General features: G+C 42.9%; 1 protein-coding gene and 2 pseudogenes across 2 annotated transcripts in view; 1 reads left to right on the plus strand and 2 right to left on the minus strand.

Annotated features, from left to right (window-relative positions):
* LOC101566292 (zinc finger protein 709-like) overlaps nucleotides 1-5,875 on the minus strand; it is a 67,239-nt gene extending 61,364 nt beyond the window's left edge. For both annotated transcript variants that reach the window (XM_023717728.1, XM_023717727.1), the window contains exon 1: nucleotides 5,750-5,875. Coding sequence is in view for 1 of the 2 variants with exons in the window: in XM_023717727.1 (XP_023573495.1) it covers nucleotides 5,750-5,752 (3 nt within the window). In the remaining variant the exon portion in view is untranslated. The remainder of the gene's footprint in view (nucleotides 1-5,749) is intronic.
* A 5,660-nt stretch (nucleotides 5,876-11,535) lies between these two features.
* Nucleotides 11,536-12,196, minus strand: LOC101578121 (annotated as a pseudogene).
* Nucleotides 12,197-12,513: 317 nt separating this feature from the next.
* LOC101566684 lies at nucleotides 12,514-14,270 on the plus strand (annotated as a pseudogene).
* Nucleotides 14,271-17,350: the final 3,080 nt, after the last annotated feature.

Consider the following 17,350-nt stretch of genomic DNA (forward strand, 5'->3'; position numbering starts at 1 on the left):
GGTTCAATCCCCCAGCACCACATGCCAGCCAGCCCCGCCCCCTGGTGGGCTGAGCTGGCCACACACACAGAAATAAAATAAATTAAAAAAAAAAAACATTTAAAAAATACATAAAATATTTCATAAACCACATTTAACAGACACATTATATCCCTTATTGCTCCCCAGATCATAGGACTACATATTTTAAAATAATGTTCAAATGTTTGCGTTTGAACATTTTTGCATTTCTCATCCAGAAAAGTTGAGTCAAAACCAATCCACTCTTGAAATTAACACAATCAACCAATATTTTATAAGCATAAAGCTTAGCTTGCCCAAAAATTCCTTACAGTGTGTAATAGAATGTGCATTCATTTTTATCCTATCTAAGGAGGTTTACCTAGTTGGAATGTGAACTTTGTAATAGTAGTTTTACCTTACAGGACAAAAGACACCAAGGTACATCTCTTTTGCTATATAGAAATGCTCTTGTTCTGTGATCCATTCTGCCAAATTTGGATGTGAAGGCATAATTCAAATAATAATAATGCTGAGACATTAATGCAGGACCTTATTAAAAACTGACTTTAGAATATAAAAAAGCCTTTATGCAAATGCAATACACAGTACTATGTCCTATACAAACAGGCACATCAACACTTTAATCAAACTTTATCTTTTTTTTTTTTTCTTTCTTTTTTTTTTGTGTGTGTGCCGAATGCCTCCAGGGCAGGTTTGGCTGGCTTGAGTTGTGGGGATTGAATCACAGCACCCTGAGCCTGACTGCTTTGTCGAAGCAGCCACTTAAAGAACTGAGCTAAGGGGCAGGCCCCCCTCAAACTCTATCTTTAATAAAATTTCACACATTACTAAGAGGCTAGAACTTTAATAACAGTTATTTTATGTTACCCTGTAGAACAGAAAGCATCTCAAATTAAAAATTTATAATCTCAATTTCAATTTTCTAAGTATGCACTTTTCCCTCTTTTCTTTCAGAGGGAAGCTTGTTTTATTTATCTTTTTCTCACATTCAAGACTTTCTTAAGATGTGTCAGATGGGGATAGATAACCAAACATGTTCAAAATGAAATGTGCTCTGATTACCTCAAGAAAAACCTGCATTTGCCTAGTCTAAGAAAATTTACTTTAAAGCCTTTGGTGAGATTTTAGAAATTAAGGTTCTTACTTGGCTATATAAAATTAGGTCACAGTCTAAACATTTACAACCTCCAAACTGCTGAAACTGTTTCTGCAACATGGTTACTAATTAACAGTAAAATGTCTTTGGTGATATCTGTATTCTTAGGAAAATCTTTTCAAAAGTGATTGACTTGTAAGTGTCTGTTTAAATATGAAACCACTCACAAGGGACAGGGTTCAGGAAACTCAAAATTCGCACAGTATATTTAACACAGAAATGCACGTTAGCAATGAAGCACTTTAATATTTACTAAAGCTAAACAGTTCACTATAGTATCTAACATTTACTTTTCTTAAGGAGTCAGTTTAAATTTATGTAACACTTGAGTGTATACTATAATTGAGCTAACTCACTACATTTACAAAATGTGATATCTTAGTATGGGACAGATGCTCAATGATTAAAGAAACAATGCAGTTTTCTAGAAGTAGCTGAGATACTACCCAAGGTTCCCAACCTATCATTTTATCAATGAACCCCTTTTTCAAAGTTCCTAAATATCTTATTAACATAGACTCTTGTTAACTTACAGAAAAGACCATATTTGGATTTCTTTATTAACTAATGTGACTACTATATTTAAAGTGATATTTATAAACCATACACATTTTTATTATTAAAAGTGCCTTAAGGGCCAGCCAAATAGCTTAGGGGACTCAGTGCCTACTTAGGCAGAGCGCAGTGGCCAGGGTTCAATCCCTGGCCTGCTGTGGGGGCCTTGCCCCAGGGGCACGCTGAGACCTTGATTGAGACTAGGCATGGGGGCATATCCCTGTAATCCCAGCTCTTGGGAGGCTAAACACAGGCAAATCACTGAGTTCAATCTATGTAGTGAGACCCTGTAGACCCTTACTAAAATACAAATAAATAAATAAAATGCCTTGATCCTCTTATATCTGATTTTTCAGGCAGATAAAACAGAAATCACAGTATTTTATGGAAGTAAAAAATTATTTCAGTTTACTGCTTCATAACAGACAAGAATAACTTAATTTGGGTTCATTATGTGATGATGTTATTTACATAAGGTTTTGTTTTTGACGTACCCTATATTTATTTTAACATTTATTATGTGTGTGTGTGTGTGTGTGTGTGTGTGTGTATGTGTGTGGCCAGCTCAGCCCACCAGAGGGCGCGGCTGGCTGGCATGTGGTGCTGGAGGATTGAACCGCGGTCCCTGTGCTTTGCCGAGCTTGTTCCAAGTAGGTGCTTTAGACCACTGAGCCATCTCTCCAGCCCCCGTACCCTATATTTATAAAGCTAAAAAAATGCTTTATATTGTTTCTATATTTGGTTTCTTGCAAGTTCTATAATATGATATAAGGGATAATATGTTCAACACACTTGCCTTACTCTGAGTTTGGACAAATATATGGAACACAATACAAAATTCACAATTAAGTATCAAGGGGCCAGGGAGATGGCTCAGTAGATTAAGTGCTTCCCTGGCAAGCAGAAGGGCCTGAGTTCAATCCCTGGTTCAAAAAAAAAAAAAAAAATTAAATATCAAATACCTCATGAACTTTATAAAACATGGTATAGTGTACATCACTGGCTGTTCACCTTTTGTGTCCAGTTGCGGATAGAGCAGTGGCACATTACTGCTCTTCACTATCATGGCAAGTCCTGGCAAATAGGATTTTTTTCTGGTGCCAACAGGGAAGTTCTATGATCAGAGTTTGGGAAACCCAGAAGACAAACTACAAAAGTCAAAGATTTCCATAACACAATTTTTCTTTTTGGCCTCAGTACTAGTGATTTAACTCAGAGCCTCATTCATTTTAGATGAGTTAGAGTGGAAGTGGATCCCAACATCTTTATTCCATGTTGACACAGGATCTTGTTCAACTGCTCATGCTAAGTTTGACATTTCAATACTCCTGTCTCAGTCTCCCAGTGTGGCTGGGATTAAAGACCATGTTTGACTGATGTTTACCCAGCCACTGACACCTTGGTAAATCATGGCGACTAGTGGATACCAATCTTGAACTTGCAAAATGTCACATGCCTGTCACCTCAACAGCCACAGACCTACAAACAGTATCAAAAGTTCTCCCCACACTGGGCAACTTAGTAAGACCAAGTGTCAAAAACATTTTCTTTTAAATATGGAGTTGGGGACATTAGTTGTGGCATGGTAGGGAAACTTTCTGCATCTACTTCCAGTGCACTAAGAAATATCAAACATATCTTGAAATCTTTCGTATGCAAGAGAAAACCCTTCCCTTTCTTGTTCAATGATAATGCGCACTGTATTTTTAAACCTACAAGCCTACTTTCTTTCTAATTTTGCTCAACAAACAATTATGTGAATTAATCAGTAGCAACAGATGACATACACATAGTATACGTTACTAAGTTGCCCTCTTTCCTCTATGCCTGTGAACCCACTGACAAGCCAGAACAGCACATAACCCTTCCACTGTTATCACACCAAGAACAATTTGACCTCAGCAGAAGAGTTCACAGGTGTAGTCGCTGATTTTGCAAGTCCAAGATTCCTCAAACAAGCCTTGCTCTTCCATTTCATTTTTACTTTCTTTTGCTCTTTCTGATTAAAAAATATCCTTTTATTTCTATTCCTTTTTGTGCCTATAGATATTAACTATGGGGATTTAAGTCTACTTCATGTTTGTTTTATACAAAGTCCATTTCAATCAACATTTCAAATTTAAAACAATAAGCAGAAATATTGCAAATATTATGGCAATTATTTCAGAGATGAGTGCCCTCTTCTCCTACACCAATATCACACGGATACACGTGCACGTAGATACCCTAATTTGATGTATTAATACGGGATTAACAAGCAGACCTCTCAGAAGGTTGATTTAGCAAGAACCCCTTTACTTTCCTTGGTATACCTCCATTTTTCTCAGCATTCTAAACTCTCTGTGAAGGCCTCATTTAAGTAATCTAATGTAAGGGACATTTTATTTAGTTACCTTTATTTAGTTTCCTACTTAGGGAAAAGTCCTGAGATACACTTGTGAACAAAGGCGTACTGATAAGAATTAAAATAAAACAGTGAACTGCAGACAGAGGCCCCAAAATGAACTTCCTCAGACAACATGGAATGCAGCCCCTGTCTACTACAGGTCGTTGCAGTCATTCCCTACTAAGATCCAAGTTTCCAGGAATTTGAAGTGCAAATTAACCAGTTTTTCTCTAAAATTCCAGTTTTCTTTTCTTTTTCTTTTTTTTTTTTCCGGAACAGGGGATTGAACTCAGGGCCTTGCGCTTGCCAGGGAAGTGCTTATTCTATTGAGCCATCTCTCCAACCCCAAAATCCCAGTTTTCTATAAAACTTGCACAGTAACAAAAATTATGTTAAGAGCCTGAGTGCCAAACCACCATTTTATTTTTTTTTAAAGCTTTATTTTTATTTATTTTTTAACATTTATTTATTTATTTATTTATTGTGTGTGTGACCAGCTCAGCCCACCAGGGGGCGCGGCTGGCTGGCATGTGGTGCTGGGGGATCGAACGGCAGTCCCTGTGCTTTACCAAGCTTGTTCCAAGTAGGTGCGTTAGACCACTGAGCCATCTCGCCAGCCCCCAAACCACCATTTTAAATACCCAATGACCTGCAATAGGTGGCCATTCAAAATGAAGCAATTGCTGTTCTCTGATCACCTGTAATCCTCTCTTGATTGCACAGCACATGGCCTCTCAGGGTGCTTCCAAGGAGTCAGGGAGCTATTTGGGTTTCCAATAAAAATTCTCCAACAGGGGGGTCCGGGGAGATGGCTCAGTGGAATAAGCACTTCCCTGGCAAGCACAAGGGCCTGAGTTCAATCCCCAGTTCCGCAAAAAAAAAAAAAAAAAAAGTTCTCCAACAGTCTCTTTTTGGTTTATGACCTCATTCCCCAATGCTGTGAGACCAAGAGCGCTGTTCTTTATCATTGTTATTGGGGATCTGACATAAATGATTAAGGGGAGAGCTTCAGGGGCTACTGAATATAAAATGCTCTTCATTTTCAAAGGATGCTTGGCAAGCACCCCGCGGAGTCACAGCACCCGCAAGGCTAAATCTTTCTCTGCATTTAACACATATTATGACTTTGACAACATGAAGAAATATTGGCAATTTAAGATTCATTGTGAATATAGAAAAGCAGATATCTGAAGAGCTGGGTTATGTATATGAAACCCTGCGTCACTAACATTTATAATCAGAACTTCTAGGTCTCTTACTAAAAGGTCGGAAACCAGGGACATTGCATGTCATAACTGCACTCAAATCCAACCCATATCTGAATTAGGGTCTCCGCAACACTCCCTTTCCCTCCCCTCCCCCCCGCTCTCCCCAGATGGGTGTAAAGCTGTTCCTCGGGCGACCCAAGGCAGGATTATGGACTACGAATGTCACAGTGGGGACAAGGTGCAGGAAATCTGAAAGCAGCCTTGACCACCACAGGGGAAAAGGAACGAAAGCAGCAAAGACCATGAGATACTCAGGATCTGGAGCTAAGCAGGAAGGCTGCGGGTTCTTGTAGCTGGTTCAGGCCGCTTCCTTCCGACCTCCCGATTCCGCCCACCCCTGGCTTCCTCCCACAAGCTCACCATTGCGTGGCTTCAAGGTCTCGTGGAGTCCTTCTCTTGCAGCGTACACCCAGTAGGAGTCACAGCCGGTGGCCTAGCAACTTAGGCGACTCAGCAGGAACTCAAGCTTGGCACTTCAGCGCCATGACACCGGAAGAACCCTCCTACCTCGGCCCGTTCTCATTGGACAGTTCGTACAACCCGCCTCCTTACCGCTGATTGGCTGCTGCCCCGCGGCGCTTCCTCTGGGCCAATAGTGAGGAGCAAGCTGAACTAAGCGCCTGCCTGAAGCGCCAAAGGTAGGCGGGAACCCGGGAACTTGTGACAGAGTCCCTTTCCTGCAACGTCAGCCTCTCCTGGCCGAACCGTAATCGAATATCAGCAGTCTCCGTCTGGCTTTTCACTGCTGCCTGCGTGGGCTGAAAATGAACAGATAGAGATGTTATGAGAATCATGCCTGTGAAGCCTGCGGACTCATTCACAAATATTGATCCCGCAAACGGCCACACCTCTGCCCATCACCTTCATATTGTCCGAGCCGGTGCTCACGGTGTTTTCTTCCATCGGTATTGGTTCTCTAAAAGCACACTAACCATGGAGCATTCTGAACGCACCAGTAACCTCATCGTCAGGAAGAGCACGCTAAATCCACGAAGAGTGATTATTTCATACTTTAACAAGTCAGTAGAAGAAACATTAGATTAGACCAAGGGTGGCCTTCATCTTACCCTTGCCTGACAAACTATTGTCACCATGATAGAGGAAAAAACAAAGGACTTTTCCTAAGTATTTTCTTAAGGGTTGTGAAAGACCAAGACGACGTAAGGGCGTAAAAACAGACAAACAGGAGGTATTGATTGAGCCAGCAAATTTTTAAAAAAGTCTGCATAGAGCTCTGGGAATGGAAACAATGTATGCGATAGCTTAGTTTTTGTTTGTTTGTTTGTTTGTTTTTTCTTTTTTTTTGCGGAACCGGGGATTGAACTCAGACCCTTCAGCTTGCCAGGGAAGCACTTATTCCACTGAGCCATCTCCCCGGCCCGATAGCTTAGTTTTTATGAACTGTGAAAAGTACTTTTGGTAAGTCAGAATTTTAAGCAAACCACTAGCAAACATGAAAACCCAATAGGCTCAGCTTTTGTACCAATAGCCCTGAGGACTCCCAGGTGAGAAGGGCACTAATGAGTGTGTCTTGTACAAAGGGCAAGGATCAGGGGTGTTGGCAGAGCACAACACTTTTTTACTTCCTAATGCACATGACGAGGTGAGGTAGGTCTTGGAACCTGTCCTTCCTGAGTCACCGCCTTTCTGAAAGGCCTTCACAGGAGCGGCAGGGATACTGTGCTTGAGCACCAGAAGAGCCCCCATCCCCATACTGCCTTGACAGTGGGGCTGTCAGGTGATAGCTCATCAGACAAAGTGTTTGCTTAGGTAAGCTCAGGGGCCAGGATTCAATCCCTGGAACTGCATGGCGCGCCAACCTGCCCCTGGTACGCTGACAGGGCAATAGAATCTGGGCCTTGTAGAGCATGGCTATAATCCCAGCACTAGGTAGGCAGAAAATAGGAGGACCACTAGGAGTCCAAGGACTTTCTGAAATGCCTCAAGTTTTGATGGTGCTGGGCCCCAGCTGCCATTGACCTACCACTCCCCCTGCAGCAGGGCCTGGTAGCCTTTATTCCCTTCAGTTCCCAGGCTGTGGCAAGGTCGAGCCCCACATTGTGGGAATTCCAGACTTGCACCAACACAAAGGTACTGCATTTATGTCATATGAGCACATATGTAAGTATCATAGTTAACTTGTATTCTACATGTTCCCCAGGGAAGAGTGCAGGAAAGAGCCACGTTCAATAATACCTCAGGGAGGCCACCTCACTTCTGGAAAATGACCTTTGTATACACACTGGACAATTTATAAATGTAGTATACATATGTTATATACATTTATTGCTGTCTCTTCAAGGGTTATGGTTAGAGTCAAATGCCTGCCAGTGGGTAACTATGTAGTTTTGTGGAGCTATGCTTTTTTCTGTAGCAAATCAGTACACAGGGGACACATGCATTATCAACTCAGTTACTGTTCTTTGCTTGAACGCCAATTTTTATCTCAGGTTTCTACATCTAACTTTATAGGGCCCTTCCATGTTTTTGAAAGAGATAATTGTGATTCGCTCTTCAGGCCCACCTCTTCTCCTTGGTCTTTTTTTTTTTTTTTTTCTGAACCAGGGACTGAACTCAGGCCCTTGCGCTTGCCAGGGAAGCACTTATTCCACTGAGCCATCTCCCAGGCCCTCCTTGGTCTTCATTTCAATATGTTAATGTTTTGAGCCATAAAACAGTGTAGAATACATTTCTGTGTTAGAAATATACAATGTAAATTAAGTCATAAAGTACTGCATTTTGTGAAAAAACGGAATGAGAATTTTCGTGTATTCTTGGGGCATAAACATGATGGCACACAACAACCCCACTGTGGAACACAGGCCAGGCAGGGCATTTGGTCAGAGGTATGGCAGAGTGGAGGTCACTTTCACTCTAAGATTGGTGGCTCAGGCAGCAAGATAAAGTGGGTCTGGACATGGAGCAAGTACACATGAGTGCATGCTGGATGTGGCTCACAAGGCCAGTTATGGTCAGTGGGTTTTGTGGCTCCAGCTGCACATTCACCACAGGGACAGTTTGTTGCCTTCTGAGTTGGCTTCTGCAGACCCAGATGAGCAGCAGGGCTTAATATCTGCCCAGCCCTGGGAGTGTGTCAAGTGAATCATTCAAGAGTAAATGGCCATGGGCTGGTGAGATGGATCAGTGGTCTAAAGCACCTACTTAGAACAAGCTAAGCCAAGCACCGCGGTTCAATCCCCCAGCACTACCTGCCAGCCAGCCCCGCCCCCTGGTGGGCTGAGCTGGCCACACACACACTAAATAAATAAAAATTTTTTAAAAAAGAGTAAATGGCCTGCTTGGCAAGCACAAGGTCCTTGTTCAAACCCCAGGACCAAGAGGAACAAAAAATAAAGGTTCATTCCATGCTACTTGGTAGCAGAGAACAGGGAATCTGGTTCACTACATGCAGCCCCGGTTGCAAATAGCTCCATCTAGCAGTCTAACCAGAAGCAGGAGAGGTAAAGGGGTAAAGGACTTCCAGTGCTGCTCTTCTCAGGGAGGCACACGCCCTAGGAAGGCACAGAGAGCTGTGCAGGTGGGCACAGGGCATGGGTTCCCACCACAGTGTGCAGGTTTGCCATCCCAGCACAGAGAAATCCTTTTCAACACTTCATACAATTTTCTGATTGGTTGATGTATTTATTTTTATGTCTCCATCCATGTGTGTGTTTCTTTAATGTTTTGGAGACAGGGTCACCCGATGTATCCAGGGGTGACCTCGAACTCATGACAGTCTTCCTGCCTCAGCTCTCCAAGTGCTGGGATTTAGGTCAGTGCCACCACACCTTGCTAAATCTTTTTCTTCTTATTATTTTTTGTTAACATGTATTGCTCTATTTGTCTTCTCCTCTCCTATTGTTGACATTCTTTTATTTTCACATTCTCTTTCTTTTGAGGGCTTTCCTTTTTTTAATTTTTTCTGATTTCTCCATTTTTTACTTTTAATATTTTCTGTTACTTTCTTCTGTGTTTCCATCTTTATTCTTTTTTTTTCTTTTTTTTCTTTTTTGGTGGAACCAGGGATTAAACTCAGACCCTTGCACTTGCCAGGCAAGCGCTTATTCTACTGAGCTATCTCCCCAGTTTTTTTTTTTCCTTTAAAGAAGAAAATATAGCGATAGAAGAAAAAGAGCATTAGAAAAGATACAAGATTTCATTAAACAAAGTAATAGGGATTCAACAATGTTTGAGGTATTATAAGACACTATGTTCAATCAGTGCTACATGCCTGTAATCCAAGCAATCAAGAGGCAGGAGGATCACTAACAGCTCTAGGCCAGCCTGGGCTACAGGGTGAGCTCAGGAATAGCCTGAACTGCACTGTGAAAAACTCTTTGAAAAAGAAAATTGATCATATAAAATATGGCATAAATGTCTTAGGCTTCTCTTCTTAGAGGGGCCACACACACTCATTTCCACTCTGGACAACCCAGGGTAGTCTGGCCTGCGGGTCCAATGCTGGAGCTCTTAGACATGTTCTCAGGAGGCACTTTCATCCATCCTGTGCTTGAACAGCAAGAGTATCTGCTCCAGTCATGCAGCTCAGCGTGCAAATCCTGCCTCCAGGGGCTTCCAGTGCTAGAACCTAGTCTACATAAAGCTGCACTGCCCTAAGTTACACCACTGGATTCCCTAAGCATCCCCCGTTGATCAGGGGCCTTGACCTATTGTGATAGGTGCAGCTGATGGTAGGACTAAACCAGGAAATATGTTCCTACAGGAGGGCTTTTCTTTCAAACTTCATGTTCTTCCCTGACTTCATGGCCTTGACTTCCTGCAAGGAAAGAGATCAAAGCTCTCTCTCCACCAAAATACACTTTGGCATTTCCATAGGTATTTAGTATAAAATAGATCATGCTATTGCATATAGGGTTGCAGAGAGGGGATACAACTTACATTGTGTGAAGAGGGAGAGCTTCCCAGAGGAGGTGGAATGTATATCAGCCATGCCAAGCACTGAATTATGAGGAAGAGTAGAGGAGAAAGTTCATGCATGGCCCGCAAGCTGCCCAAGAGCTTAGTGGATCTTGGGGTATCCAATTCGAGTAATGTCAATGTTTCTCTGAGAACCTGTACGTGTAACTTTATGTTTTCTCTATTCTCTGTTGTTTTGCCTGCATCTGTAGTGTGGAATTTAGTGTGAGATTGGGATGCAAAATCCTAAATTGTTCTACTTACAAATTTTTGTTCCTGGGCTTTCAGTTAGCAATTGTTGTGTAGAATAAGGTATAAAACATTCATTAAACATTTGTGTCTAGAGGGTCTCTCAAGGTGATATTCTAGGCAAGGCACAATTTTAAAAAAGTGTTTGGGGCTAGAGAGATGGCTCAGTGGTCTAAAGCACCTACTTAGAATAAACTTGGCAAAGCACAGGAACCGAGGTTCAATCCCCCAGCACCACATGCCAGCCAGCCCCGCCCCCTGGTGGGCTGAGCTGGCCACACACACACACATACACACACACACACACACACACACAATAAAATGCAAAAAAAAATTTTTTTAAAAAGTGTTTAATTGCACATTGTGTGTATACAATCCCAAGTACTTGGGGAAATCCGGGGATCACATTCTTGATGATCTCACATGTTTGACAATGTGTGACTGTATTTTCACAATAATGTAGAGTTGGTGTTTAAAATCCTTAGAGGGGGACTCAGGTCAATAATTTCTGACATTGCCAGTTAAACAGAAGACCCAATGCTATTATGGGCTACTGGACTCTTTTAGAATATTTTGCTGAGTTTACACACCTATAATATTCAATAACGGAACTTAGAAAAAAAGGGGTATACAGATGAATGTCCATCTTGTATCTGTGTATTCAAAGTGGTTAGGATAGATATATAGTTACATTCTCTTAATGAATAGAATGATTTGTTCTAATGGTGTTTGTAAATAGGATCTCAAGTCCGCATCTTGTACAGCAATTAACCACTAAGAATATATGCAGTGTGTTAGTTATTGAAACTGTACTACCGATTTGATTTGAAACTGTCTCATTGCTGTTTATCAATAAAATTTTGAAAAAAATAAATAAATAAAAAAGAAATTTGTTAAGAAAAAAAATCCTTAGAGGGTATTTTTTCCTTCATTAGTAATATTTACAGATATATTTATTTATTTATTTTTTAGACCCCAAAGATCCATTTTATTAGTGAGCATACAAAACCCTTTCCTCATAGGGGAAGTCCTGTCCCCCTCTCCAAGGAGACAGATACGTCTCTTCCACAGATCCCACATTTTTCTTCTACTGGTACTTCCCACAAGGATTAAAATGTTTGTAGGGATAGCTGATATGTTTTTTAAGATTGAGCAAGTTATCAGTGAACATTCTATTTCCAACCACTCTCTTCTTTGGTATACATCACTGCAGTTGATTTCCCTTCCAGCCTCGAAGCCATGTGCTCAGGTCTTTGGGGCATTTTTCAAAGTCTCCTAGGATTCTGATATTGTCACATACTCTGAACATTGCCCTTTTCTCGTTCCAACGATCAGCCACTTTGGGAGGTCGCAGGGTGAGCCTCATATGGGACAATCCTGGAACACCCAGGGAGAAGTTTCTGCAAGCCATGGTCACCGAGCCCCAGAGGCACCTTCCAGCCCTCCATGAGAGGGCCCCTGCCATTGCTCTAGTCTGAACGTGGATCGGGCGTGGCTTTCAAGGAGGCAACAAAGAGAGCTGTCCCTTCCACCTTTACACTAACTTTAGCACGTGAGTGGCCATATTGGACCTTACCCAGGTCACAAATTTATATTAAAGTGAGATGCAATTAAATGTTTTATATATGAAAGAATAAAATTACTTAAAATGAATTCCATATATTATAATTTTAAGGCAATTTCAAGAAAAGTCAGTAGATTTAATTATTTTCTGGAGTTTAAAAAATCCATTTAGAGGTTTCGGGTGTCGTCAGAAGAACTCTCTAGATGTGGAGACAGCTGGAAAGTCTGAAAAACTATGATGACCTTCTCCTCCGGGCCTGCCCCCCAGAAATGGTGGCACCTTAGGTTCTCACGGGACAGAGAAAACAGCGCGAGGCTCCTGGGGCGGGCCCGGGCGGGGCCGGCTCGGAGCGAGCTGGAAGTGGGTGAAAGGGCAGGGGCGTGGCGCCGCGGGCCGCAGGCACCCCCGATTTTAGGGCGTGCCTGAACCAGCAGGCTTCTGAACCCCAGGCTTTGCAAAAACGAGTGGTCTTCTCCGCGGGTCCGAGTTGCGAGCATGGCCCTGCTCCGAGGTGTGTTTGTTGTTGCTGCCAAGTGAACGCCCTTCGGAGCTTTTGGAGGTCTCCTGAAAGACTACAGTGCTATTGATTTGAATGAGTTTGCTGCCAAGGCTGCTCTGTCTGCTGGCAAAGTCCCAGCTGAAACCGTTGACAGTGTCATTGTAGGCAATGTCATGCAGACTTCTTCAGATGCTATATACATGGCAAGGCATGTTGGTTTACGAGTGGGAGTCCGAGAAGAAACCCCGGCACTCACTGTTAATAGACTGTGTGGCTCTGGCTTCCAGTCCATTGTGAACGGATGTCAGGAAATTTGTGTTAAAGATGCTGAAGTCGTCTTGTGTGGAGGAACTGAAAGCATGAGCCAGGCGCCTTTCTGTGTCAGAAACGTACGCTTTGGAACCAGATTCAGATTCAATCTCAAGGTGAAAGATACTCTGTGGGAAGGATTAACAGATCCACATGTTAAACTCGCCATGGCACTTACTGCAGAAAATCTTGCAGTATAACATAAAATCAGCAGAGAAGATTGTGACAAATATGCCCTGCAGTCACAGCAGAGATGGAAAGCTGCTAATGATGCTGGCCACTTTAATGAAGAAATGGCGCCCATTGAAGTGAAGACAAAGAAAGGAAAACACGATGCAGGTGAATGAGCATGCTCGGCCCCAGACCACCATGGAGCAGTTACAGAAACTTCCTCCAGTGTTCAAGAAGGAAGGGACGGTCACCGCGGGGAACGCATCGGGCGTATCAGATGGTGCTGGAGCTATTATCATAGCTAGTGAAGATGCTGTTAAAGGGGCTGGCGAGATGGCTCAGTGGTCTAAAGCACCTACTTGGAACAAGCTTGGGAAAGCACAGGGACTGCGGTTCGATCCCCCAGCACCACATGTCAGCCAGCCCCGCCCCCTGGTGTGCTGAGCTGGCCATACACACACACACACACTAAATAAATAAATAAATAAATGTTTAAAAAAAAAAAGAAGATGCTGTTAAAAAACATAACTTCACACCACTGGCAAGAATCGTGGGCTACTTTGTGTCTGGATGTGATCCATCTATTATGGGTATTGGTCCTGTTCCTGCCATCAGTGGGGCACTAAAGAAAACAGGACTGAGTCTCAAGGACATGGATTTGGTAGAGGTGAATGAAGCTTTTGCTCCCCAGTACTTGGCTGTTCAGAAGAGTTTGGATCTTGATCCAAGTAAGACCAATGTGAATGGAGGAGCCATTGCTTTGGGTCACCCGTTGGGAGGATCTGGAACAAGAATTACTGCACACCTCGTTCATGAATTAAGGCGTCGAGGTGGAAAATACACTGTTGGTTCAGCTTGCATCGGAGGCGGCCAAGGCATCGCAGTCATCATGCAGAACGTGGCCTGAGAGAACCAGGAGCCTGCTGTGTGCCTCTCACTTCTCATGGCTGTGGTGAAATAGGTGACCTTCATGGTAGCTGCCACACTGCCCTGCCTGCCCCTAAACAGCGACTGAGTTTGAGCCAGGCTTGATGATGGAAAAATGCAATTGATCATGAGTGGAATGCTGTGCCAGAGGAGGGTCTCTCACATTTGTGCCTAAATGCGAGTCTAACATGATGCATTTCTGAATGAAGGTCCAACTGCAAAAACCTTCATGAGAAATGGTGTCATACCAAATAACACCACTTATACCTTAGATGATATGATTACCAGGAAAGAGATAAAGGTTGCCTTAATTTTGAAAAAAAAAAAAATCCATTTAGGGGCTGGTGGGATGGTTCAGTGGTCTGGGGCACCTACTTAGAACAAGCTTAGCAAAACAAAGGGACCATGGTTCAATCCCCCAGCACTGCATGCCAGCCAGCCCCGCCCCCTAGTAGGCTGAGCTGGCCACACACACACACACACACACACACACACAAATAAATAAATAAAAATTTTTTAAAAATCCATTTATATATTGCCAGTGCTTCCTATAACTGTAAGCCTCAGTCTGGATAATCTGTATAGAGGTTCTTTCAGCATGGGGTTCTGGGCATGCAAGGTCAAGCAGCTTCATCTGATGAGCGGACCACCATCTTCCTTGTGGAGATTCTCTGCAGAGTTGGGCAGATAGAGGTCCACAAACACTGAGTCAAGGTGATGTTCTAAGTGTTCTACTTGACAGATGCCCTAGTAAGTCATTCATCTATGACTGAATCACTCCATACATGACCTAACCATGTCTCTTTAAAAATTTTTTTTTTTTGTGTGTGTGTGTGTGTGTGTGTGTGTGTGGCCAGCTCAGCCCACCAGGGGGCGGGGCTGGCTGGCATGTGGTGCTGGGGGATTGAACCGCGGTCCCTGTGCTTTGCTAAGCTTGTTCTAAGTAGCTACTTTAGACCACTGAGCCATCTCACCAGCCCCACTTTAAAAATTTAGATAAGCTTTTATTTATGTATCATTTGGTACAGGGTCTTGCTATGCAGCTAGGATTCATGTGATCCTTCTGTCTCAGCCTCCCCAGGGGTGGGATCGAAGGCACATGCCACAACACCCACTTTTTCTGGATGGCATAGCACAACCACAATTCTGGGGCTAGCATGGCAGGGATCGAAACTGGGTCCTTGCACTGGGCAGCCAGGCACTTAGACTGTCGAGCTTCTCCCCAGGCTTAAGCATCTCTTAAAGATACTTCCACTACCAAGTATTCAACGTTTCCAAAGGAAATTAGATTTTTTTTTTTTTTAATTTGTGTGTGTGTGTGGCCAGCTCAGCCCACCAGGGGGCGGGGCTGGCTGGCATGTGGTGCTGGGGGATTGAACCACGGTCCCTGTGCTTTAGCTAAGCTTGTTCTAAGTAGGTACTTTAGACCACTGAGCCATCTCACCAGCCCCAGGAAATTAGATTTGAATATGAGGTCTGAGATGGATGTTGAAATCATAACAGATTATATAGAAAAATAAAACAGTAAATGTAGCTAGTGCATCTCTGAAATACGAAGAGAATGTAGTGCAACTGGCAGTAAAATATATTGTATTGTAAATCCTGAATAATGAAAAGATTATGATGGTGTTGGTACTCCATTAGATAAACTAAAGTCAAAAAATTCCTAGATCAGGCCCAGCCAGATAGCTCAGTGGACTAAAGAGCCTGCTTAGGCAGAGCACAGTGGCCAGGGTTCCATCCCTGGCATGCAGTGCTGGCCCCGCCCACTGGGCTTTCTGAGACAGTGATTTAGGCTGGGCGTGGTGGCGCATGCCTGTAATTCCAGCTCTTGGGAGGCTGAAAACAAGAGAATCACTAAGAATCCGATCTACATAGTGAGACCCTGTAGACACTGTAGAGTTTGTAGTTAAAGTATAAAAAAAAATAAAGAAAAGAATTCCTAGATCCAGGAATGGTGGTCTGAAACAAGAGGATGGCCATGAGTTGAAAGGCATCCTGCACTACACAGTCTTAAGACCACCAGAATTGCATATCAGGACTCCTCCGTCTTAAAAAACAAAAAATCCTCAATACTGAGCTATACACAAATATATATGAATGTATAAATATGAGTTGTATGTTATCTGTCATATTGCACTGTATTTAAGTCAGTGGCTAAAACCACAGGTCAGAGGGTAAAGACTGTACCTTAAACTCAGGGAATGGATAGAAAGTAGGAGAAAGTTACACTGTGATTTGTACTTCATTATATCCAAACAGATAGAAAATGACAGCACTGATTTAGACATAAAACATAGAATCTCAAAATCTGCTGAAAAAAATCAAGGGAAATTTCTTAGCTAGGAGTTAAAATTCACAATTATAAAATAAATGAAACTGTTGTTTGTTTACTCTGACACAGGTTTTTTATGTAAATCAGCTGAGTTTGAACTCACTCGTGTAGCCCAGGCAGGATTTGAACTCATGATGCCTCTCTGGTCTCAGCCTTCCAAGTGCTGGGAACACAAGCGTCCATCACCATGCAGGCTGAACATGAAGTCTTGCACAGCACAGATAGTAAGAGTGAGGTCCAAAGTCACAGAAGAAAATTTTCTGCTAGTGCACAGAAATCAAATGTTCACAGTGTATCTATAAGCTCCTAACACACAGAAACCAGCACCTAGAAAAGGCCATCCTACTAGACCAAGGGACCTTAGACTGCCTACATATCTCATTGAGAACTAGGTGTATTGTAAACAGGCGTGGATGGCTGTCCTTAGGCCCTGCACAATGAATATCCTGAGACTGAAGATCTTTTTTACTGTCGTGATGGGCCATGTAGTGGATTTCTAACAGGTGGTGCTGAGTGAAGGAGGCCCATTGAGGACTGTTGGTAGCAGCATAAAGGCGGAACAGGAGAAGCTACGGAAATGCTGTTAGAGATGCTGTTTTGGAGAAGCTGTTAGAGCTGCTGGAGGCTGCTAGAGCCCTTGGGCTGTTCTGCTGGGAGAGCTGGTCACACTGGCTTTCCTCATTAACTGTGCAGGAGTTCTGGTCCTCATCTTGAGCATCCCTTCCTGCCTGCAGAGTGGAAGACAGTGCACTGCTCAGCCCCATGAAGAAGCTTGTCGCATTTGTATTCAGTGAAATTGAAAACAATAATTAGTTTATACCATATCAACACATATTTAAAAAGCCTACATCTCCAAAGAGAAAAATCATACACACAAATGAAACTGGAGAGTTTAAATGTCAGGACAATGTTATGGGTCACTCAGAATAGGAACCAGATCAGCCAGGTTGGAATTTGGAAAGCCGTTTATTACTGAGCTCAGGGCCCCCC

This window comes from Octodon degus, unplaced genomic scaffold (genome assembly GCF_000260255.1).
Source record: "Octodon degus isolate 3935 unplaced genomic scaffold, OctDeg1.0 scaffold00054, whole genome shotgun sequence".
NCBI classification, from domain to species: domain Eukaryota; kingdom Metazoa; phylum Chordata; class Mammalia; order Rodentia; family Octodontidae; genus Octodon; species Octodon degus.